This window comes from Oncorhynchus gorbuscha, linkage group LG01, assembly GCF_021184085.1.
Source record: "Oncorhynchus gorbuscha isolate QuinsamMale2020 ecotype Even-year linkage group LG01, OgorEven_v1.0, whole genome shotgun sequence".
NCBI lineage: Eukaryota > Metazoa > Chordata > Actinopteri > Salmoniformes > Salmonidae > Oncorhynchus > Oncorhynchus gorbuscha.
The window spans coordinates 4,061,910-4,086,691 of NC_060173.1; the positions used below are offsets into that span (position 1 = coordinate 4,061,910).

A 24,782-nucleotide genomic window follows, 5' to 3' on the forward strand; every position below is an offset into this window, starting at 1 on the left:
TATCCTCTCCTGTCTGTCTCTTCTCCTCCTCTATCCTCTCCTGTCTGTCTCTTCTCCTCCTCTATCCTCTCCTGTCTGTCTCTTCTCCTCCTCTATCCTCTCCTGTCTGGCTCTTCTCCTCCTCTACCCTCTCCTGTCTGTCTCTTCTCCTCCTCTACCCTCTCCTGTCTGTCTCTTCTCCTCCTCTACCCTCTCCTGTCTGTCTCTTCTCCTCCTCTACCCTCCCTGTCTGTCTCTTCTTCTCCTCTACCCTCTCCTGTCTGTCTCTTCTCCTCCTCTACCCTCTCCTGTCTGTCTCTTCTCCTCCTCTACCCTCTCCTGTCTGTCTCTTCTCCTCCTCTACCCTCTCCTGTCTGTCTCTTCTCCTCCTCTACCCTCTCCTGTCTGTCTCTTCTCCTCCTCTACCCTCCCCTGTCTGTCTCTTCTCCTCCTCTACCCTCTCCTGTCTGTCTCTTCTCCTCCTCTACCCTCTCCTGTCTGTCTCTTCTCCTCCTCTACCCTCTCCTGTCTGTCTCTTCTCCTCCTCTACCCTCTCCTGTCTGTCTCTTCTCCTCCTCTACCCTCCCCTGTCTGTCTCTTCTCCTCCTCTACCCTCTCCTGTCTGTCTCTTCTCCTCCTCTATCCTCTCCTGTCTGTCTCTTCTCCTCCTCTACCCTCCCTCTCCTGTCTGTCTCTTCTCCTCCTCTATCCTCTCCTGTCTGTCTCTTCTCCTCCTCTATCCTCTCCTGTCTGTCTCTTCTCCTCCTCTATCCTCTCCTGTCTGTCTCTTCTCCTCCTCTATCCTCTCCTGTCTGTCTCTTCTCCTCCTCTATCCTCTCCTGTCTGTCTCTTCTCCTCCTCTACCCTCTCCTGTCTGTCTCTTCTCCTCCTCTACCCTCTCCTGTCTGTCTCTTCTCCTCCTCTACCCTCTCCTGTCTGTCTCTTCTCCTCCTCTACCCTCTCCTGTCTGTCTCTTCTCCTCCTCTACCCTCCCCTGTCTGTCTCTTCTCCTCCTCTACCCTCCCTCTCCTGTCTGTCTCTTCTCCTCCTCTACCCTCCCCTGTCTGTCTCTTCTGCTCCTCTACCCTCTCCTGTCTGTCTCTTCTGCTCCTCTACCCTCTCCTGTCTGTCTCTTCTCCTCCTCTACCCTCTCCTGTCTGTCTCTTCTCCTCCTCTACCCTGCCCTGTCTGTCTCTTCTCCTCCTCTACCCTCCCCTGTCTGTCTCTTCTCCTCCTCTACCCTCTCCTGTCTGTCTCTTCTGCTCCTCTACCCTCTCCTGTCTGTCTCTTCTCCTCCTCTACCCTCTCCTGTCTGTCTCTTCTGCTCCTCTACCCTCCCTCTCCTGTCTGTCTCTTCTGCTCCTCTACCCTCTCCTGTCTGTCTCTTCTCCTCCTCTACCCTCTCCTGTCTGTCTCTTCTGCTCCTCTACCCTCCCTCTCCTGTCTGTCTCTTCTGCTCCTCTACCCTCTCCTGTCTGTCTCTTCTCCTCCTCTACCCTCTCCTGTCTGTCTCTTCTCCTCCTCTACCTTCCCTCTCCTGTCTGTCTCTTCTCCTCCTCTACCCTCTCCTGTCTGTCTCTTCTGCTCCTCTACCCTCCCTCTCCTGTCTGTCTCTTCTCCTCCTCTACCCTCCCTCTCCTGTCTGTCTCTTCTGCTCCTCTACCCTCCCTCTCCTGTCTGTCTCTTCTCCTCCTCTACCCTCCCTCTCCTGTCTGTCTCTTCTGCTCCTCTACCCTCCCTCTCCTGTCTCTCTTGGTGCCTCTTGCTCTATTTCTGTAATGTTAGGTTTCTTTCCATCTGTTCTGACTCTTGAATGACGTGACATGTGATGTGGCTTTGACTATACCTCCCTCCCCCCTCCCCTCCCTCCCTATACAGCTCAATCATTGTCAATTGAGACTAAAGTCATAAAGGCACAGTTCCACACAGTAATGTTTTGACCTGAACTCTAGATTACATTTGACATCAGTGTTTCTCTTTGGTCTTTGGGAAGTGTTAGTGTGTGTGTGTGTGTGTGTGTGTGTGTGTGTGTGTGTGTGTGTGTGTGTGTGTGTGTGTGTGTGTGTGTGTGTGTGTGTGTGTGTGTGTGTGTGTGTGTGTGTGTGTGTGTGTGTGTGTGTGTGTGTGTGTGTGTGTGTGTGTGTGTGTGTGTGTGTGTGTGTGTGTGTGTGTGTGTGTGTGTGTGTGTGTGTGTGTGTGTGTGTGTGTGTGTGTGTGTGTGTGTGTGTGAACTCCGGGCCTGAGCACCAATGTGACAGTGCCAGATTTATCAGTGTGTTGGCAGAGGTCTCAAGGTTGTCCTCGTGCTGGCGGGACACTGGGCCCAACGTCACTGTAGACACTATCAGTTGACATCACATGCCTCCCACAAGCACTTTTACCATATACACTCTAGTATGTTGTTACCATACACACTCAAGAATGTGAAATGTCAGAATAATAGTAGAGAGAATGATTTATTTCAGCTTTTATTTCTTTCATCACATTCCCAGTGGGTCAGAAGTTTACATACACTCAATTAGTATTTGGTAGCATTGCCTTTAAGTTGTTTAACTTGGGTCAAATGTTTCGGGTAGCCTTCCACAAGCTTCCCACAATAAGTTGGGTCAAATGTTTCGGGTAGCCTTCCACAAGCTCCCCACAATAAGTTGGGTGAATTTTGGCCCATTCCTCCTGACAGGGCTGGTGTAACTGAGTCAGGTTTGTAGGCCTCCTTGCTCGCACACACTTTTTAAGTTCTGCCCACACATTTCCTATAGGCTTGAGGTCAAGGCTTTGTGATGGCCACTCCAATACCTTGACTTTGTTGTCCTTAAGCCATCTTGCCACAACTTTGGAAGTATGCTTGTGGTCATTGAACATTTCGAAGACCCCTTTGCGACCAAGCTTTAACTTCCTGACTGATGTCTTGAGATGTTGCTTCAATTTATCCACATCATTTTCCATCCATTTTGTGAAGTGCACCAGTCCCTCCTGCAGCAAAGCACCCCCACAACTTGATGCCGCCACCCTCGTGCTTCACGGTTGGGATGGTGTTCTTCGGCTTGCAAGCCTCCCCCTTTTTCCTCCAAACATAACGATGGTCATTACGGCCAAACAGTTCTATTTTTGTTTCATCAGACCAGAAGACATTTCTCCAAAAAGTACGATCTTTGTCCCCATGTGCAGTTGCAAACCGTATTCTGGCTTTTTATGGCGGTTTTGGAGCAGTGGCTTCTTCCTTGCTGAGCGACCTTTCAGGTTATGTCGATATAGGACTCGTTCTACTGTGGATATAGATACTTTTGTACCTGTTTCCTCCAGCATCTTCACAAGGTCCTTTGCTGTTGTTCTGGGATTGATTTGCACTTTTCGCACCAAAGTACGTTCATCTCTAGGAGACAGAATTCGTCTCCTTCTTGAGCGGTATGATGGCTGCTTGGTCCCTCAAATGATGTCAATTAGCCTATAAGAAGCTTCTAAAGCCATGACATCATTTTCTCGAATTTTCTGAGCCGTTTAAAGGCACAGTCAACTTCGTGTATGTAAACTTCTGACCCACTGGAATTGCAGTGTCCCTCCATGTAGCAACGTTTTACAAATGGTTTCTACTTTAGTTCAGTATCTCTTTGCCTGACTCCCTCCCTCCCCTCCACCCCCCCTCCCTCCCTCCCTCCCTCCCTCCCTCCCCCCTCCTCCCCCCTCCCTCCCTCTCTCCTCCCTCCCTCCTTCCCTCCCTTTCTCCCTCCCTCCCTCCCTCTCTCCACCCCCTCCCTCCCTCTCTCCACCCCCTCCCTCCCTCTCTCCACCCCCTCCCTCCCTCTCTCCTCCCTCCCTCCTCCCCTCCCTCTCTCCTCCCTCCCTCCCCCTTCTCTCCTCCCTCTCTCCTCCCTCCCTCCCCCTTCTCTCCTCTCTCCTCTCCCCCTCCCCCCTCTCTCCTCTCTCCTCTCTCCTCTCTCCTCTCTCCTCTCTCCTCTCTCCTCTCTCTCTCTCTCCTCTCTCCTCTCCCCCTCCCTCCCTCTCTCCTCTCCCCCTCCCTCCCTCCCCCTCCCTCTCTCCTCTCCCCCTCCCTCCCTCCCCCTCCCTCTCTCCACCCCTCCTCCCCCTCCCTCCTCCCCCTCCAGCGTTACGTGGATGGTGGTATCAGTGATAATCTGCCTCAGTATGAGCTGAAGAACACCATCACTGTGTCTCCATTCTCTGGAGAGAGTGACATCTGCCCCAGAGACCGATCCACCAACATGCATGAACTACGATTCACCAACACCTCCATCCAGTTTACACTCACCAACCTCTACAGAGTGTCCAGAGCTCTGTTTCCCCCTGAGCCACAGGTACACACACACACACACACACACACACACACACACACACACACACACACACACACACACACACACACACACACACACACACACACACACACACACACACACACACACACACACACACACACACACACACCTCTACAGAGTGTCCAGAGCTCTGTTTCCCCCTGATCCACAGGTACTGTAGTAACTTAAATTTATTCATATATACATGATGTACTAATACTATGATCATACACTAATTTACATACATAATGTGCTAATGGTATGATAATATATGTATTCACATAATGTACTAATGATATGATAATATATGTATTCACATAATGTACTAATGATATGATAATATATGTATTCACATAATGTACTAATGATATGATAATATATGTATTTACATAATGTAATAGTAATAATATAATATGCTAATTTACATCATGTAATACTACTAATAATAATAATATGATACTATTTTAATTTACATAATGTGCTAATGGTATGATAATATATGTATTTACATCATGTAATAATATGCTAATTTACATAATGTAAATATGATAATATATGTATTTACATCATGTAATAATATGCTAATTTACATAATGTAAATATGATAATATATGTATTTACATCATGTAATAATATGCTAATTTACATAATGTAAATATGATAATATATGTATTTACATCATGTAATAATATGCTAATTTACATAATGTAAATATGATAATATATGTATTTACATCATGTAATAATATGCTAATTTACATAATGTAAATATGATAATATATGTATTTACATCATGTAATAATATGCTAATTTACATAATGTGAATATGATAATATATGCCATTCATCTGCCATTTTCATCCAAAGCGACAGTACATTGTGTGTTTGTTTTAGTATGTGTGGTGTGATCCGTGCGTTGCTACCACCACACATTCCTACCAACCCGAGCCACACAGGACATGCTGTTATTTACGGAGACAGACTCTCTGAATGACGATATTTACTGTGTCTGTGTTTCTTTGTTTCAGGTTATGAAGACCATGTGTAAACAGGGATATAAAGATGCCCTTCACTTCCTGAAGAAGAACGGTAAGAGACCTTTCTAAGGCTTAGCATTTAATGATTTAGTATAGACTGATACCCAAACCAGACAGACTGATGACCAACCAGACAGACTGATACCCAAACCAGACAGACTGATGACTAACCAGACAGACTGATACCCAAACCAGACAGACTGATGACCAACCAGACAGACTGATACCCAAACCAGACAGACTGATGACCAACCAGACAGACTGATACCCAAACCAGACAGACTGATGACCAACCAGACAGACTGATGACTAACCAGACAGACTGATGACTAACCAGACAGACTGATACCCAAACCAGACAGACTGATGACTAACCAGACAGACTGATACCCAAACCAGACAGACTGATGACTAACCAGACAGACTGATACCCAAACCAGACAGACTGATGACTAACCAGACAGACTGATACCCAAACCAGACAGACTGATGACCAACCAGACAGACTGATACCCAAACCAGACAGACTGATGACCAACCAGACAGACTGATGACTAACCAGACAGACTGATGACTAACCAGACAGACTGATGACTAACCAGACAGACTGATGCCAACCAGTCAGACTGATGACCAACCAGACAGACTGATACCCAAACCAGACAGACTGATGACCAACCAGTCAGACTGATACCCAAACCAGACAGACTGATACCCAAACCAGACAGACTGATACCCAAACCAGACAGACTGATACCCAAACCAGACAGACTGATGACCAACCAGTCAGACTGATACCCAAACCAGACAGACTGATGACCAACCAGACAGACTGATGACCAACCAGTCAGACTGATACCCAAACCAGACAGACTGATGACTAACCAGACAGACTGATACCCAAACCAGACAGACTGATGACCAACCAGACAGACTGATGACCAACCAGTCAGACTGATGACCAACCAGTCAGACTGATACCCAAACCAGACAGACTGATGACCAACCAGTCAGACTGATACCCAAACCAGACAGACTGATGACTAACCAGACAGACTGATGACCAACCAGTCAGACTGATACCCAAACCAGACAGACTGATGACCAACCAGTCAGACTGATGACCAACCAGTCAGACTGATACCCAAACCAGACAGACTGATGACCAACCAGTCAGACTGATACCCAAACCAGACAGACTGATGACCAACCAGTCAGACTGATACCCAAACCAGACAGACTGATGACCAACCAGTCAGACTGATGACCAACCAGTCAGACTGATACCCAAACCAGACAGACTGATGACCAACCAGTCAGACTGATGACCAACCAGTCAGACTGATGACCAACCAGTCAGACTGATACCCAAACCAGACAGACTGATGACTAACCAGTCAGACTGATACCCAAACCAGACAGACTGATGCCAACCAGACAGACTGATGACTAACCAGACAGACTGATGCCAACCAGACAGACTGATGCCAACCAGACAGACTGATGACCAACCAGACAGACTGATGACCAACCAGACAGACTGATACCCAAACCAGACAGACTGATGACCAACCAGACAGACCAACGACCAACCAGACAGACTGATACCCTAACCAGACAGACTGATGACCAACCAGACAGACTGATGACCAACCAGACAGACTGATGACCAACCAGACAGACTGATGACCAACCAGACAGACTGATACCCAAACCAGACAGACTGATGACCAACCAGACAGACTGATGACCAACCAGACAGACTGATGACTAACCAGACAGACTGATGACCAACCAGTCAGACTGATACCCAAACCAGACAGACTGATGACTAACCAGTCAGACTGATACCCAAACCAGACAGACTGATGCCAACCAGACAGACTGATGACTAACCAGACAGACTGATGCCAACCAGACAGACTGATGCCAACCAGACAGACTGATGACCAACCAGACAGACTGATGACCAACCAGATAGACTGATACCCAAACCAGACAGACTGATGACCAACCAGACAGACCAACGACCAACCAGACAGACTGATACCCTAACCAGACAGACTGATGACCAACCAGACAGACTGATGACCAACCAGACAGACCGACGACCAACCAGACAGACCGACGACCAACCAGACAGACTCATACCCAAACCAGACAGACTGATGACCAACCAGTCAGACTGATACCCTAACCAGACAGACTGATGACCAACCAGACAGACTGATGACCAACCAGTCAGACTGATGACCAACCAGACAGACCGACGACCAACCAGACAGACTGATGACCAACCAGTCAGACTGATGACCAACCAGTCAGACTGATACCCTAACCAGACAGACTGATGCCAACCAGACAGACTGATGCCAACCAGACAGACTGATGACCAACCAGACAGACTGATACCCAAACCAGACAGACTGATGACCAACCAGACAGACTGATGCCAACCAGACAGACTGATGACCAACCAGACAGACTGATACCCAAACCAGACAGACTGATACCCAAACCAGACAGACCGACGACCAACCAGACAGACCGACGACCAACCAGACAGACTCATACCCAAACCAGACAGACTGATGACCAACCAGACAGACTGATACCCTAACCAGACAGACTGATGACCAACCAGACAGACCGACGACCAACCAGACAGACTCATACCCAAACCAGACAGACTGATGACCAACCAGACAGACTGATACCCAAACCAGACAGACTGATGACTAACCAGACAGACCGATGACTAACCAGACAGACTGATGACCAACCAGTCAGACTGATGACCAACCAGACAGACTGATGACCAACCAGACAGACTGATGACCAACCAGACAGACTGATGACCAACCAGACAGACTGATGACCAACCAGACAGACTGATGACTAACCAGACAGACTGATACCCAAACCAGACAGACTGATGACTAACCAGACAGACTGATGCCAACCAGACAGACTGATGCCAACCAGACAGACTGATGACCAACCAGACAGACTGATGACCAACCAGACAGACTGATACCCAAACCAGACAGACTGATGACCAACCAGACAGACTGATACCCTAACCAGACAGACTGATGACCAACCAGACAGACTGATGACCAACCAGACAGACCGACGACCAACCAGACAGACCGAAGACCAACCAGACAGACTCATACCCAAACCAGACAGACTGATGACCAACCAGTCAGACTGATGACCAACCAGTCAGACTGATACCCTAACCAGACAGACTGATGACCAACCAGACAGACTGATGACCAACCAGACAGACTGATGACCAACCAGACAGACTGATGACCAACCAGACAGACTGATGACCAACCAGACAGACTGATGACCAACCAGACAGACTGATGACTAACCAGACAGACTGATACCCAAACCAGACAGACTGATGACTAACCAGACAGACTGATGACAAACCAGACAGACCGACGACCAACCAGACAGACCGCAGGTTCTTAACTGTGTTTGTCGATGTTTCAGGACTACTGAATCATCCAGGACCCCACAGACCTCTGATAGCTGACGGTGAGGATGACGAAGATGACATCATGAACGAGGATGATGATGAGGAAGAGCATGAGGAGCATCATGTAGAGAACGAGATCAGACCCAGCGAGGATGGGGTAGTGGTAAACCCCTCCCAATCCGCCATTGAAGATCACATCTTTGAACATCTGCCACCCAGACTACACAGAGGTAAGACTAAAGAACAGCAAATCCCAGTGAGCAGAATTGGTTGAAAATATAAAAATACATATTTTCAACATCTATTAAATGTATTTTAAACATCTTCTAAATAAGGGGTATGAATCGTTGCCCATACATTTTAGAGGCCTACCTCAAGACCCATCTCCAGAACATAGTCTCAGAAAGGCACGGGACAACTGACAAATATCCAATCAACAAGACTGGACTTGAGAAAGGCCTTGTAAGTAAGCCTCGTTTGAGCCAGAACGGCCCTTAGGGCAGGAGTCTATCTCCTGGTTCTGTAGAGAGGCAGCTTGATGTACCAGGACACCCCCTGGACAGGACACTAGTCTATCTCCTGTTTCTGTAGTGTGAGACAGCTTGATGTACAGGACACCCCCTGAACTTCTCTCAGTATCTCTCTCCTGTTTCTGTAGTGAGACGGCTTGATGTACCAGTACACCCCCTGGACAGGACACTAGTCTATCTCCTGTTTCTGTAGTGAGACAGCTTGATGTACCAGGACACCCCCTGGACAGGACACTAGTCTATCTCCTGTTTCTGTAGTGAGACAGCTTGATGTACAGGACACCCCCTGGACAGGACACTAGTCTATCTCCTGTTTCTGTAGTGAGACAGCTTGATGTACAGGACACCCCCTGGACAGGACACTAGTCTATCTCCTGTTTCTGTAGTGAGACAGCTTGATGTACAGGACACCCCCTGGACAGGACACTAGTCTATCTCCTGTTTCTGTGGTGAGACAGCTTGATGTACCAGTACACCCCCTGGACAGGACACTAGTCCATCTCCTGTTTCTGTAGTGAGACAGCTTGATGTACCAGTACACCCCTGGACAGGACACTAGTCCATCTCCTGTTTCTGTAGTGAGACAGCAGATGTTTAAGTAGAAAGGCCTTGTGCTGAACAACTATATCCCCATGTAGCTCCAACGGATCCAGTGTGTTCTGCCCTGTATTCAGGAAATGTTTGAGTGAGGGACTGTCTCTCTTCTCTCTGCTGCTCTCTGTAGGCAGAGTAAAGAACAGCATCTGCTAAATAAAAGCTATGTATTGTTCCCCATGCCTCCCTCTGTAGCTCTCTCTGTCTCTCTCTGTCACTCTCTTCTTCTCTCAGTATCTCTCTCTGTCACTCTCTCTTCTTCTCTCTGTCACTCTCTCTTCTTCTCTCTGTCACTCTCTCTTCTTCTCTCTGTCACTCTCTCTTCTTCTCTCAGTACTCTCTCTGTCATCTCTTCTTTTCTGTATCTCTCTGTGAGACTCTCTTCTTCTCTCAGTATCTCTCTCTGTCAGGACACTCTTCTTCTCTCTGTATTTCTGTCACTCTCTCTTCTTCTCTCAGTATCTCTCTCTGTCACTCTCTTCTTCTCTCTGTATCTCTCTGTGATTCTCTCTTCTTCTTGATGTATCTCTCTGTCACTCCCTTCTCTCTGTCACTCTCCTTCTCTCTCAGTTTCTGTCTGTCACTCTCTCTTCTTCTCTCTGTCACTCTCTTCTTCTCTCTGTCACTCTCTCTTCTTCTCTCAGTCTCTCTCTGTCACTCTCTTCTTCTCTCTCTCTCTCTTTCATCTCTTCTTCTTCTCTATCAGTCTCTCTTCTCTTCTCTGTCTTCTCTCTGTATCTCTCTGTCAGACTCTCTCTTCTTCTCTCAGGCCTCTCTCTGTCACTCTCTTCTTCTCTCAGTATCTCTCTGTCATTCTCTCTTCTTCCTCTGTATGTCTCTGTCACTCTCTTCTTCTCTCTGTCAAATCTTTTCTCTCAGTATCTCTCTCTGTCACTCTCTCTTCTTCTCTCTGCTCTCTCTCTTCTTCTCTCTGCATCTCTTCTTCTAAAATCTCTCTCTGTCATTCTTCTTCTCTCTGTATCTCTCTCTGTCACTCTCTCTTCTTCTCTCAGTATCTCTCTCTGTCACTCTCTTCTTCTCTCTGTATCTCTCTGTCACTCTCTCTTCTTCTCTCTGTATCTCTCTCTGTCACTCTCTTCTTCTCTCTGTATCTCTCTGTCACTCTCTCTTCTTCTCTCTGTATCTCTCTCTGTCACTGTCTTCTTCTCTCTGTATCTCTCTGTCACTCTCTCTTCTTCTCTCAGTATCTCTCTGTGTCACTCTCTTCTTCTCTCTGTATCTCTCTGTCACTCTCTCTTCTTCTCTCAGTATCTATCTCTGTCACTCTCTCTTCTTCTCTCAGTATCTCTCTCTGTCACTCTTCTTCTCTCAGTATCTCTCTCTGTCACTCTCTTCTTCTCTCTGTATCTCTCTCTGTCACTCTCTTCTTCTCTCTGTATCTCTCTGTCACTCTCTCTTCTTCTCTCTGTATCTATCTCTGTCACTCTCTTCATCTATCTCTGTCACTCTCTTCTTCTCTCTGTATCTCTCTGTCACTCTCTCTTCTTCTCTCTGTATCTATCTCTGTCACTCTCTTCTTCTCTCTGTATCTCTCTGTCACTCTCTCTTCTTCTCTCAGTATCTCTCTCTGTCACTCTCTCTTATTCTCTCTGTATCTCCCTCTGTCACTCTCTCTTCTTCTCTCAGTATCTCTCTCTGTCACTCTCTTATTTTCTCAGTATCTCCCTCTGTCACTCTCTTCTTCTCTCAGTACCTCTCTCTGTCACTCTCTCTAATTCTCTCAGTATCTCCCTCTGTCACTCTCTTCTTCTCTCAGTACCTCTCTCTTATTCTCTCAGTATCTCCCTCTGTCACTCTTCTTCTCTCAGTACCTCTCTCTGTCACTCTCTCTAATTCTCTCAGTATCTCCCTCTGTCACTCTCTTCTTCTCTCAGTACCTCTCTCTGTCACTCTCTCTTATTCTCTCAGTATCTCCCTCTGTCACTCTCTTCTTCTCTCAGTATCTCTCTCTGGCACTCTCTCTTCTTCTCTCAGTATCTCTCTCTGTCACTCTCTCTTCTCTCTGTATCTCCCTCTGTCACTCTCTTCTTCTCTCAGTACCTCTCTCTGTCACTCTCTCTTATTCTCTCTGTATCTCCCTCTGTCACTCTCTTCTTCTCTCAGTATCTCTCTCTGGCACTCTCTCTTCTTCTCTCAGTATCTCTCTCTGTCACTCTCTCTTCTCTCTGTATCTCCCTCTGTCACTCTCTTCTTCTCTCAGTACCTCTCTCTGTCACTCTCTTCTTCTCTCAGTATCTCCCTCTGTCACTCTCTTCTTCTCTCAGTACCTCTCTCTGTCACTCTCTTCTTCTCTCAGTATCTCCCTCTGTCACTCTCTTCTTCTCTCAGTACCTCTCTCTGTCACTCTCTTCTTCTCTCAGTACCTCTCTCTGTCACTCTCTTCTTCTCTCAGTACCTCTCTCTGTCACTCTCTCTAATTCTCTCAGTATCTCCCTCTGTCACTCTCTTCTTCTCTCAGTACCTCTCTCTGTCACTCTCTCTTATTCTCTCAGTATCTCCCTCTGTCACTCTCTTCTTCTCTCAGTATCTCTCTCTCACTCTCTCTTCTTCTCTCAGTATCTCTCTCTGTCACTCTCTCTCTTCTCTCTGTATCTCTCTGTACTCTGTCTCTCTTCTTCAGTATCTGTCTCTCTAGTTCTCTAATCTTCTTCTCTGTAATCTCTCTGTCACTCTCTTCTTCTCTCAGTACCTCTCTCTGTCACTCTCTTCTTTTCAGTCTGTCACTCTCTTCTCTCAGTACCTCTCTCTGTCAGTGATCACTCTTCTTCTCTCAGTATCTCTCTCTGTCACTCTCTCTTATTCTCTCTGTATCTCCCTCTGTAGCTCTCTCTTCTCTCTGTAGCTCTCTCTTATTGTCTCTGTAGTTCTCTAATCAACCTGTAACCAGTCATATTTGGTATATTTAGTCAGTGATGTGTTCTCTCTGTCACTCCTTCTCTGAGTCTGCTCTCTCCATGCTCTGTTAGGCCTAGGAGAGACACTATACCCTCCTGGCAGTCTGCTCTGCCAGTCTGGATGGTAGGACTAGATGCTTCCCTATACCCTTCCCCTGGAGTCTGCTCTGTCCATGACTGTTAGGTAGGACTAGACACTATACCCTCCCCTTGGAGTCTGCTCTGTCTATGACTGTTAGGTAGGACTAGACCCTATACCCTGGAGTCTGCTCTGTCCATGACTGTTAGGTAGGACTAGACCCTATACCCTCCCCCTGGAGTCTGCTCTGTCCATGACTGTTAGGTAGGACTAGACCCTATACCCTGGAGTCTGCTCTGTCTATGACTGTTTGGTAGGACTAGACCCTATACCCTCCCCCTGGAGTCTGCTCTGTCCATGACTGTTAGGTAGGACTAGACCCTATACCCTGGAGTCTGCTCTGTCCATGACTGTTAGGTAGGACTAGACCCTATACCCTCCCCTGGAGTCTGCTCTGTCCATGACTGTTAGGTAGGACTAGACCCTATACTCTTCCCCTGGAGTCTGCTCTGTCCATGACTGTTAGGTAGGACTAGACCCTATACCCTTCCCCTGGAGTCTGCTCTGTCCATGACTGTTAGGTAGGACTAGACCCTATACCCTCCCCTTGGAGTCTGCTCTGTCTATGACTGTTAGGTAGGACTAGACCCTATACCCTCCCCTGGAGTCTGCTCTGTCTATGACTGTTAGGTAGGACTAGACCCTATACCCTCCCCTGGAGTCTGCTCTGTCTATGACTGTTAGGTAGGACTAGACCCTATACCCTCCCCTGGAGTCTGCTCTGTCTATGACTGTTAGGTAGGACTAGACCCTATACCCTTCCCCTGGAGTCTGCTCTTTCCACGACTGTTAGGTAGGACTAGACCCTATACCCTTCCCCTGGAGTCTGCTCTTTCCATGACTGTTAGGTAGGACTAGACCCTATACCCTTCCCTTGGAGTCTGCTCTGTCTATGACTGTTAGGTAGGACTAGACCCTATACCCTTCCCCTGGAGTCTGCTCTTTCCATGACTGTTTGGTAGGACTAGACCCTATACCCTCCCCTTGGAGTCTGCTCTGTCCATGACTGTTAGGTAGGACTAGACCCTATACCCTCCCCTGGAGTCTGCTCTGTCCATGACTGTTAGGTAAGACAAAGCTCTACTACAAACACACTGGACTACAAACACACTGGACTACAAACACACAGGACTACAAACACACAGGACTACAAACAGACAGGACTACAAACAGACAGGACTACAAACAGACAGGACTACAAACACACAGGACTACAAACACACAGGACTACAAACACACAGGACTACAAACACACAGGACTACAAACACACAAGACTACAAACACACAGGACTACAAACACACAGGACTACAAACACACAAGACTACAAACACACAAGACTACAAACACACAGGACTACAAACACACAGGACTACAAACACACAGGACTACAAACAGGGATATAGTCAAGGCCCGATGGCTCTGTAGCCGCAGTGAACCGCTTACTCCTGTGTTGGGTCGGACCTGTTATAGTTCTGTACATGTAGCTGTGCACTTTTTCTATCTAGGCCTGTGTAGCAAGATAACTCTGTTTCAAATCTTCTGGACTTCCCCCTTCCCCTCAAAGATAAATATTCCAGTGACTGGGTCAGCTTCATCATGTGACCAGTGACTGGGTCAGCTTCATCATGTGACCAGTGACTGGGTCAGGTTCATCATGTGACCAGTGACTGGGTCAGCTTCATCATGTGACCAGTGACTGGGTCAGGTTCATCATGTGACCAGTGACTGGGTCAGGTTCATCATGTGACCAGTGACTGGGTCAGGTTCATCATGTGACCAGTGACTGGGTCAGCTTCATCATGTGACCAGTGACTGGGTCAGGTTCATCATGTGACCAGTGACTGGGTCAGCTTCATCATGTGACCAGTGACTGGGTCAGGTTCATCATGTGACCAGTGACTGGGTCAGGTTCATCATGTGACCAGTGACTGGGTCAGCTTCATCATGTGACCAGTGACTGGCTTCATCATGTGACCAGTGACTTCAGCTTCATCATGTGACCAGTGACTGGGTCAGGTTCATCATGTGACCAGTGACTGGGTCAGCTTCATCATGTGACCAGTGACTGGGTCAGGTTCATCATGTGACCAGTGACTGGGTCAGCTTCATCATGTGACCAGTGACTGGGTCAGCTTCATCATGTGACCAGTGACTGGGTCAGGTTCATCATGTGACCAGTGACTGGGTCAGCTTCATCATGTGACCAGTGACTGGGTCAGCTTCATCATGTGACCAGTGACTGGGTCAGGTTCATCATGTGACCAGTGACTGGGTCAGGGTTCATGACCAGTGATGTGACCAGTGACTGGGTCAGCTTCATCATGTGACCAGTGACTGGGTCAGGTTCATCATGTGACCAGTGACTGGGTCAGGTTCATCATGTGACCAGTGACTGGGTCAGCTTCATCATGTGACCAGTGACTGGGTCAGCTTCATCATGTGACCAGTGACTGGGTCAGGTTCATCATGTGACCAGTGACTGGGTCAGGTTCATCATGTGACCAGTGACTGGGTCAGCTTCATCATGTGACCAGTGACTGGGTCAGCTTCATCATGTGACCAGTGACTGGGTCAGCTTCATCATGTGACCAGTGACTGGGTCAGGTTCATCATGTGGACTGGGTCAGGTTCATCATGTGACCAGTGACTGGGTCAGGTTCATCATGTGACCAGTGACTGGGTCAGGTTCATCATGTGACCAGTGACTGGGTCAGGTTCATCATGTGACCAGTGACTGGGTCAGGTTCATCATGTGACCAGTGACTGGGTCAGGTTCATCATGTGACCAGTGACTGGGTCAGGTTCATCATGTGACCAGTGACTGGGTCAGGTTCATCATGTGACCAGTGACTGGGTCAGGTTCATCATGTGACCAGTGACTGGGTCAGGTTCATCATGTGACCAGTGACTGGGTCAGCTTCATCATGTGACCAGTGAGTCAGCTTCATCATGTGGGTCAGCTTCATCATGTGACCAGTGACTGGGTCAGGTTCATCATGTGACCAGTGACTGGGTCAGCTTCATCATGTGACCAGTGACTGGGTCAGCTTCATCATGTGACCAGTGACTGGGTCAGGTTCATCATGTGACCAGTGACTGGGTCAGGTTCATCATGTGACCAGTGACTGGGTCAGCTTCATCATGTGACCAGTGACTGGGTCAGCTTCATCATGTGACCAGTGACTGGGTCAGCTTCATCATGTGACCAGTGACTGGGTCAGCTCCATCATGTGACCAGTGACTGGGTCAGCTTCATCATGTGACCAGTGTTAGGACAGCCAATATCAAACCATTGCAAAAGGTGTTGCTATATGTTTTTCTACAGTGTGCAGTAATGAATACCACCCTGACCATGCAGTGTTATTGACTATCATGACAATTGACATGTTGTTCCGTTCTGTCTTCCTCTCCTAAACTGTTAGAGTAACAATAATATATTATATATTACTAATGTCCTGTCTCTCCTCCCAGACTGTTAGAATGGCTGCCTGATGTGCAGGAGGACGTGGGATGGATCGGAGAACAAACGATTAAGATGCTACAGTGTGCTGTGACACGGGCCACCAAGACTGTGTCCAACAGGGTTTCTGCAAAGTGAGATGCCAACCGCACACACACACCACACACACCACACACACACACACACTCTGACAGACCGACAGACAGGCTCACAGTTTGTACACATGTTTGTTCAAGTTACTTTATTAGTCATATACACCTAATGGAGGTGGCGTACAAAGTGCAGTGAAATGCTTCCTTGTAGGTTAACCTCGCAACAACGTAGCAACAATAGAACAAGTCAGTAGCTAAGTGAATGTAGCAACAATAGAACAAGTCAGTAACTAAGTAAACGTAGTCAACAATAGAACAAGTCAGTAATACAACAATAGAACAAGTCAGTAACTAAGTGAACGTAGCAACAATAGAACAAGTCAGTAACTAAGTGAACGTAGCAACAATAGAACAAGTCAGTAGCTAAGTGAATGCAGCAACAATAGAACAAGTCAGTAGCTAAGTGAATGTAGCAACAATAGAACAAGTCAGTAACTAAGTGAACATAGCAACAATAGAACAAGTCAGTAACTAAGTGAATGTAGCAACAATAGAACAAGTCAGTAACTAAGTGAATGTAGCAACAATAGAACAAGTCAGTAGTGGGAGTGGAGTGGAGTGGAGTGGAGTGGAGTGGAGTGGAGTGGGAGTGGGGTGGGGTGGGGTGGGGTGGGGTGGGGTGAAGTGGGGTGGAAAAAACTAACTTTATGTATGTCCTCAAAATACTCTTCTGTGTCCCTCGTATCCCTCTAGGTTTTCCTACAGACATTTTATAATCCTCCATCAATCTAATGTATTTATAAAGCCCTACTTACATCAGCTGATGTCACAAAGTGCTGTACAGAAACCCAGCCTAAACCCCCAAACAGCAAGCAATGCAGGTGTAGAAGCACAGTGGCTAGGAAAAGCTCCCTAGAAAGGCCAGAACCTAGGAAGAAACCTAGAGAGGAACCAGGCTATGAGGGGTGGCCAGTCCTCTTCTGGCTGTGCCGGGTGGATATTATAACAGAACATGGCCAAGATGTTCAAATGTTCATAAATGACTAGCAAGGTCAGATAATAATAATCACGGTAGTTGATGAGGATGCAACAGGTTGGCTTTTCATTCAGAGTATCTCTACCTCTCCTGCTGTCTCTAGAGAGTTGAAAACAGCAGGTCTGGGACAGGTAGCACGTCCGGTGAACAGGTCAGGGTTCCATAGCCGCAGGCAGAACAGTTGAAGCTGGAGCAGCAGCACGACCAGGTGGACTGGGGACAGCAAGGAGTCATCAGGCCAGGTAGTCTTGAGGCATGGTCCTAGGGCTCAGGTCCTCCGAGAGAGAGAAAGAAAGAGAGAAAGAGAGAGAATTAGAGAGAGCATACTTAAATTCACACAGGACACTGGATAAGACAGGAGAAATACATCAGATATAACAGACTGACTCTAGCCCCCCGACACATAAACTACTGCAGCATAAATACAGGAGGGGTCGGGAGACACTGTGGCCCCGTCCGACGATACCCCCGGACAGGGCCAAACAGGCAGGATATAACCCCACCCACTTTACCAAAGCACAGCCCCCACATCACTAGAGGGATATCTTCAACCACCAACTTACTATCCTGAGAGCGGGTCCGAGTATAGCCCACGGAGAGCTCCCCCACGGCACAAACCCGGGGGGGGTGCCAAACCGAACAGGAAGATCAAGTCAGTGACTCAACCCACTCAAGTGATGCACCCCTCCTAGGAACGGCATGAGAGAGCTCTAGTAAGCCAGTGACTCAGCCCCTGTAATGGGGTTAGAGGCAGAGAATCCCAGTGGAAAGAGGGGAACCGGCCAGGCAGAGACAGCAAGGGCGGTTCGTCGTTCCAGTGACTTTCCGTTCACCTTCACACTCCTGGGCCAGACTACACTCAATCATAGGACCTACTGAATAGATGATTCTTCAAAAAAGACTTAAAGGTTGAGACTGAGTTTGCGTCTCTCACATGGGTAGGCAGACCATTCTATAGAAATGGAGCTCTGGAGGAGAAAGCCCTGCCTCCAGCTGTTTGCTTAGAAATTCTAGGGACAGTAAAGAGGCCTGCGTCTTGTGACCGTAGCGTACGTGTAGGTATGTACGGCAGGACCAAATCAGAGAGGTAGGTAGGAGCAAGCCCATGTAATGCTTTGTAGGTTAGCAGTAAAACCTTGAAATCAGACCTAGTCTTAACAGGAAGCCAGTGTAGAGAGGCTAGCACTGGAGTAATATGATCAAATTGTTAGGTTCTACTCTGGATTCTAGCAGCCGTATTTAGCACTAACGGAAGTGTATTTAGTGCTTTATCCGGGTAGCCAGAAAGTAGAGCATTGCAGTAGTCTAACCTAAAAGTGACAAAAGCATGGCTACATTTTTCTGCATAATTTTTGGACAGAAAGCTTCAGATTTTTGCAATGTTACGTAGATGGAAAAAAAGCTGTCCTTGAAACAGCCTTGATATGTTCCTCAAAAGAGAGATCAGGGTCCAGAGTAACGCCGAGGTCCTTCACAGTTTTATTTGAGACGACTGTACAACCATCAAGATTAATTGTCAGAGCCAACAGAAGATCTCTTTGTTTCTTGGGACCTAGAACAAGCATCTCTGTTTTGTCTGAGTTTAAAATTAAAACATTTGCTGCCATCCACTTCCTTATGTCTGAAACACAGGTTTCCAGGGAGGGCGATTTTGGGGCTTCACCATGTTTCATCGAAACGTACAGCTGTGTGTCATCCGCATAGCAGTGAAAGTTAACATTATGTTTCCGAATGACATCCTCAAGAGGTAAAATATATAGTGAAGAAAATAGTGGTCCTAAAACGGAGCCTTGAGGAACACCGAAATGTACAGTTGATTTGTCAGAGGACAAGCCATTCACAGAGATAAACTGATATCTTGCCGACAGATAAGATCTAAACCAGGCCAGAACATGTCCGTGTAGACCAATTTGGGTTTCCAATCTCTCCAAAAGAATGTGGTGATCGATGGTATCAAAAGCAGCACTAAGGTCTAGGAACACGAGGACAGATGCAGAGCCTCGGGTCTGACGCCATTAAAAGGTAATTTACCACCTTTACCAATGCAGTCTCAGTGCTATGATGGGGTCTAAAACCAGACTGAAGCATTTCGTATACATTGTTTGTCTTCAGGAAGGCAGTGAGTTGCTGCGCAACATCTTTTTCAAAAACATTTGAGAGGAATGGGAGATTTGATAAAGGTTGATAGTTTTTAAAATATTTTCTGGGTCAAGGTTTGGCTTTTTTAAGAGAGGCTGCCACTTGTAGTGAGTTTGGTACACATCCGGTGGATAGAGAGCCATTTATTATGTTCAACATAGGAGAGCCAAGCACAGGAAGCAGCTCTTTCAGTAGTTTAGTTGGTATAGTGTCCAGTATGCAGCTTGAAGGTTTAGAGGCCATGATTATTTTCATCAATGTGTCAAGAGATACAGGATTAAAAAACTTGACTGTCTCCCTTGATCCTAGGTCCTGGCAGTTCTGTGCAGACTCAGGACAACTGAGCTTTGGAGAAATACTCAGATTTAAAGTCCGTAATTTGCTTTCTAATTATCATGAGCTTTTCGTCAAAGAAGTTCACGAATTTATCACTGCTGAAGTGAAAGCCATCCTCTCAATACTGCTTTTTAGTTAGCTTTGCGACAGTATCAAAAATATTCTGCTCAATTAAGTTGGAAAAATAGGATGATCGAGCAGCAGTGAGGGCTCTTGGGTACTGCACGGTACTGTCTTTCCAAGCTAGTCGGAAGACTTCCAGTTTGGTGTGGCGCCATTTCCGTTCCAATGTTCTGGAAGCTTGCTTCAGAGCTCGGGTATTTTCTGTATACCAGGGAGCTAGTTTCTTATCAAATCAACATCAAATCAAATGTATTTATATAGCCCTTCGTACATCAGCTGATATCTCAAAGTGCTGTACAGAAACAAATGTTTTTAGGGGTGCGACTATATCTTGAGTATTGCTATGGTTACATGAAGTTCCAAAGTTAGCTGGTGAACTGATTTTTGTCCTCTGGTGTCCTTGGGTAGGCGGAGGGAGTCTGGAAGGACATCAAGGAATCTTTGGGTTGTCTGAGAATTTATAGCACAGCATTTGATGATCCTCGGTTGGGGTCTGAGCAGATTATTTGTTGCGATTGCACACGTAATAAAATGGTGGTCCGATAGTCCAGGATTATGAGAAAAAAAACATTAAGATCCCCAACATTTATTCCACCAGAGAAGTCTCGGTCCAGAGTATGACTGTGACAGTGAGTAGGTCCGGAGACATGTTGGACAAAACCCACTGAGTCGATGATGGCTCCGAACGCCTTTTGGAGTGGTCTGTGGACTTTTCCACGTGAATATTAGTCACCAAAAATTTGAATATTATCTGCTATGACTACAAAGTCCGATAGGAATTCAGGGAACTCAGTGAGGAACGCTGTATATGGCCCAGGAGGCCTGTAACCAGTAGCTATAAACAGTGATTGAGTAAGCTGCATAGATTTCATGACTAGAAGCTCAAAAGACAAAAACGCAGTCTTTTTTTGTTTTTATAAATTGAAATTTGGTATCGTAAATGTTATGTCCCTCGTATCCCTCTAGGTTTTCCTATAGACACTTTTCCACACTCTCACTTTAAGCCTGTATGCCCTCATAATGTATTGAGCCTCTCTCTCTCTAGGTTTTCCTACCAGTTGGAGCTGCGTCACTGCCAGTCCCTGCCTGCCCAGCTCATCCCTGCCAGCCTGCTCCCAAGATGGGTGAGTGGAGGCAGCTCCTCTATCCTGGATGTTATCAGTCGTTTGGACCAGTACCAGAGGCAGCTGCTGCCGGGCTCCTTCTGTGTTAACCTGGACCTCCAGGGTTCCTTCTACACCAGGGGTCCCACAGGAGGGAGCCCAGTCCCAGGAGGGTCTACCAGAGCTGGGGAAGGAGGACCAGGACCAGCCTTGTCTCTTACATCCCCCATCATAAACCCAGAGGAGGTAGAGGGGATGGGGCTGATGATGAGGAGGCTCAGTGAAAACCACAACTCTACTGCGGCTCTTCCAGCCTCACTATAGTAATATAATGTATGCCATTCAGGAGACACTGAGGGCCCCCTGGGGAGGGGGGGGGGACATTTAGTATTACAGACAGATTAACAAGCCAGGTAGACAGGTAGAACAGGTATAACAGCCAGGCAGACACCTTCCAATTAAAGGGACAGTACACCAACGTGTGTTATCTCATCATCGATGACACAGTGCCTTGTTCGCTAACATTTTATTCACTCACCTGCCCATTGGGATACCCAGGAACCTACAAGGAACCGCCGATCTGCATCGTGTCAATGTGACTTTTACAAAACATTACAAAATATATTAAAGTCATTAAGATAATAAACAGTAAAAAGTATTTACTGTTGACTGTTGATACCAAACATGTTCAAGGACTAGGGATGTTACCGATTAACCGTTTAACCGGTTAGCCCGACCGTAAATACATTTCACCCGGGTCATGCTTATCGGTCTATAGGTTCATTTGAACAATTTTGTGGAATTAAAATTGCCACGTGTGTATTTCCATTAGTATGCATTTTATTTGTCACATGCGCACAGCACACAGAGACTAGTTAGAGGAGATGAATACTACCTGCCAGACAGCGACAGAGTAGCTCCTGTAGGCTACTGTAGTGAAGCCTGCTGTTGGAAGCCCAGTCATTGGTCATCCCAGTCATTGGTCATCCCAGTCATTGGTCATTCCAGTCATTGGTCAGCCCAGTCATTGGTCAGCCCAGTCATTGGTCAGCCCAGTCATTGGTCAGCCCAGTCATTGCACAACAAATAACAATTCTAAATGCAACCGCTTGTTAAAAATTTGTGGCTATGATTAAAATGGAGTTATTTTTATTTCTCAATCTCAACTCATAAAGCGCCTCCCATTCGCCATTCAGATGCATAGGCTATAGTCATAGGCTATAGTCTGCCTACCAGCTGGAGACAGTATAATGTAATGTGAGCTGGAGACAGTATAATGTAATGTGGAGACAGTATAATGTAATGTGGAGACAGTATAATGTAATGTGGAGACAGTATAATGTAATGTGGAGACAGTATAATGTAATGTAGAGGCAGTATAATGTAATGTAGAGGCAGTATAATGTAATGTGAGCTGGAGACAGTATAATGTAATGTGGAGACAGTATAATGTGGAGACAGTATAATGTAATGTGGAGACAGTATAATGTAATGTGGAGACAGTATAATGTAACGTGGAGACAGTATAATGTAATGTGAGCTGGAGACAGTATAATGTAATGTGGAGACAGTATAACGTAATGTGGAGACAGTATAATGTAATGTGGAGACAGTATAATGTAATGTGGAGACAGTATAATGTAATGTGGAGACAGTATACTGTAATGTGGAGACAGTATAATGTAATGTGGAGACAGTATAATGTAATGTGGAGACAGTATAATGTAATGTGAGCTGGAGACAGTATAATGTAATGTGGAGACAGTATAACGTAATGTGGAGACAGTATAATGTAATGTGGAGACAGTATAATGTAATGTGGAGACAGTATAATGTAATGTGGAGACAGTATAATGTAATGTGAGCTGGAGACAGTATAATGTAATGTGGAGACAGTATAACGTAATGTGGAGACAGTATAATGTAATGTGGAGACAGTATAATGTAATGTGGAGACAGTATAATGTAATGTGGAGACAGTATAATGTAATGTGGAGACAGTATAATGTAATGTGGAGACAGTATAATGTAATGTGGAGACAGTATAATGTAATGTGGAGACAGTATAATGTAATGTGGAGACAGTATAATGTAATGTGGAGACAGTATAATGTAATGTGGAGACAGTATACTGTAATGTGGAGACAGTATAATGTAATGTGGAGACAGTATAATGTAATGTGGAGACAGTATAATGTAATGTGAGCTGGAGACAGTATAATGTAATGTGGAGACAGTATAACGTAATGTGGAGACAGTATAATGTAATGTGGAGACAGTATAATGTAATGTGGAGGCAGTATAATGTAATGTGGAGACAGTATAATTGTTTGAAACCTGAACCTGTTACTTTACTTCAAATAATGACTTGCGTAAATTAGGGTTTTATTATCTGTTTCATTCCAGGAGTTATCCATTGAATATAGCCTTTTGACTGTAAGACGATAAGCATCTGGTCATGTATATACAGATACCTTGATAGTATTTGCTGTTGATCACGTTATTTTACTGTTTGGAAAGTGTGTCAGTCCTTAAATGAGGGTCAGTGAGTCGGCAGCAAAATCTGATCTGATCTTTTCTGATCTGATCTTTTTTCCACCGTGTCTTACATTACATGTACTACTTATTATTATTATTATTAGGGTAGCAGGTAGCCTCGTGGTTAGAGGAGGTAGCCTCGTGGTTAGAGGAGGTAGCCTCGTGGTTAGAGGAGGTAGCCTCGTGGTTAGAGGAGGTAGCCTCGTGGTTAGAGGAGGTTTTAGTTTAGTTTAGTTTATTTTATTTTTACAGGGACAGTGCACATTAATCAACGTTTCAGTAAAAGTGCCGGTTTTAGCCAGCCGGCTAATTTTCAACCGCAGTCCCTGGGCAGGTTATTAAAAACAATTACAATATAGACAATAGCACCATAGAACAAGCAAGACATAGCAACATAGGACACGCAAGACATAGCATACAGACAGAGCAACATAGAACAAAAAGCAGCAGGTAGCCTAGTGGTTAGAGCAGGTAGCCTAGTGGTTAGAGGAGGTAGCCTAGTCGTTAGAGGAAGTAGCCTAATGGTTAGAGCAGGTAGCCTAGTAGTTAGAGGAGGTAGTCTAGTGGTTAGAGGAGGTAGCCTAGTGGTTAGAGCAGGTAGCCTAGTGGTTAGAGGAGGTAGCCTAGTCGTTAGAGGAGGTAGCCTAATGGTTAGAGCAGGTAGCCTAGTGGTTAGAGCAGGTAGCCTAGTGGTTAGAGCAGGTAGCCTAGTGGTTAGAGGAGGTAGCCTAGTGGTTAGAGGAGGCAGGTAGCCTAGTGGTTAGAGGAGGTAGCCTAGTGGTTAGAGCAGGTAGCCTAGTGGTTAGAGGAGGCAGGTAGCCTAGTGGTTAGAGGAGGTAGCCTAGTGGTTAGAGCAGGTAGCCTAGTGGTTAGAGCAGGTAGCCTAGTGGTTAGAGGAGGCAGGTAGCCTAGTGGTTAGAGGAGGCAGGTAGCCTAGTGGTTAGAGGAGGTA

At 46.3% G+C, this 24,782-nt stretch overlaps 1 protein-coding gene across 1 annotated transcript in view; it reads left to right on the plus strand.

Moving 5' to 3' along the window:
• Positions 1 to 22,653, plus strand: part of LOC124032000 (patatin-like phospholipase domain-containing protein 2) — a 38,042-nt gene extending 15,389 nt beyond the window's left edge. Inside the window, exons 4-12 of the mRNA XM_046343930.1 lie at positions 4,083 to 4,292; positions 5,319 to 5,379; positions 8,838 to 9,053; positions 10,111 to 10,114; positions 10,342 to 10,417; positions 12,856 to 12,864; positions 12,997 to 13,046; positions 16,475 to 16,597; positions 21,235 to 22,653. Coding sequence (XP_046199886.1) covers positions 4,083 to 4,292; positions 5,319 to 5,379; positions 8,838 to 9,053; positions 10,111 to 10,114; positions 10,342 to 10,417; positions 12,856 to 12,864; positions 12,997 to 13,046; positions 16,475 to 16,597; positions 21,235 to 21,616 — 1,131 coding nt within the window. The 3' untranslated portion in view covers positions 21,617 to 22,653. The remainder of the gene's footprint in view (positions 1 to 4,082; positions 4,293 to 5,318; positions 5,380 to 8,837; positions 9,054 to 10,110; positions 10,115 to 10,341; positions 10,418 to 12,855; positions 12,865 to 12,996; positions 13,047 to 16,474; positions 16,598 to 21,234) is intronic.
• The last annotated feature ends 2,129 nt before the right edge of the window (positions 22,654 to 24,782 follow it).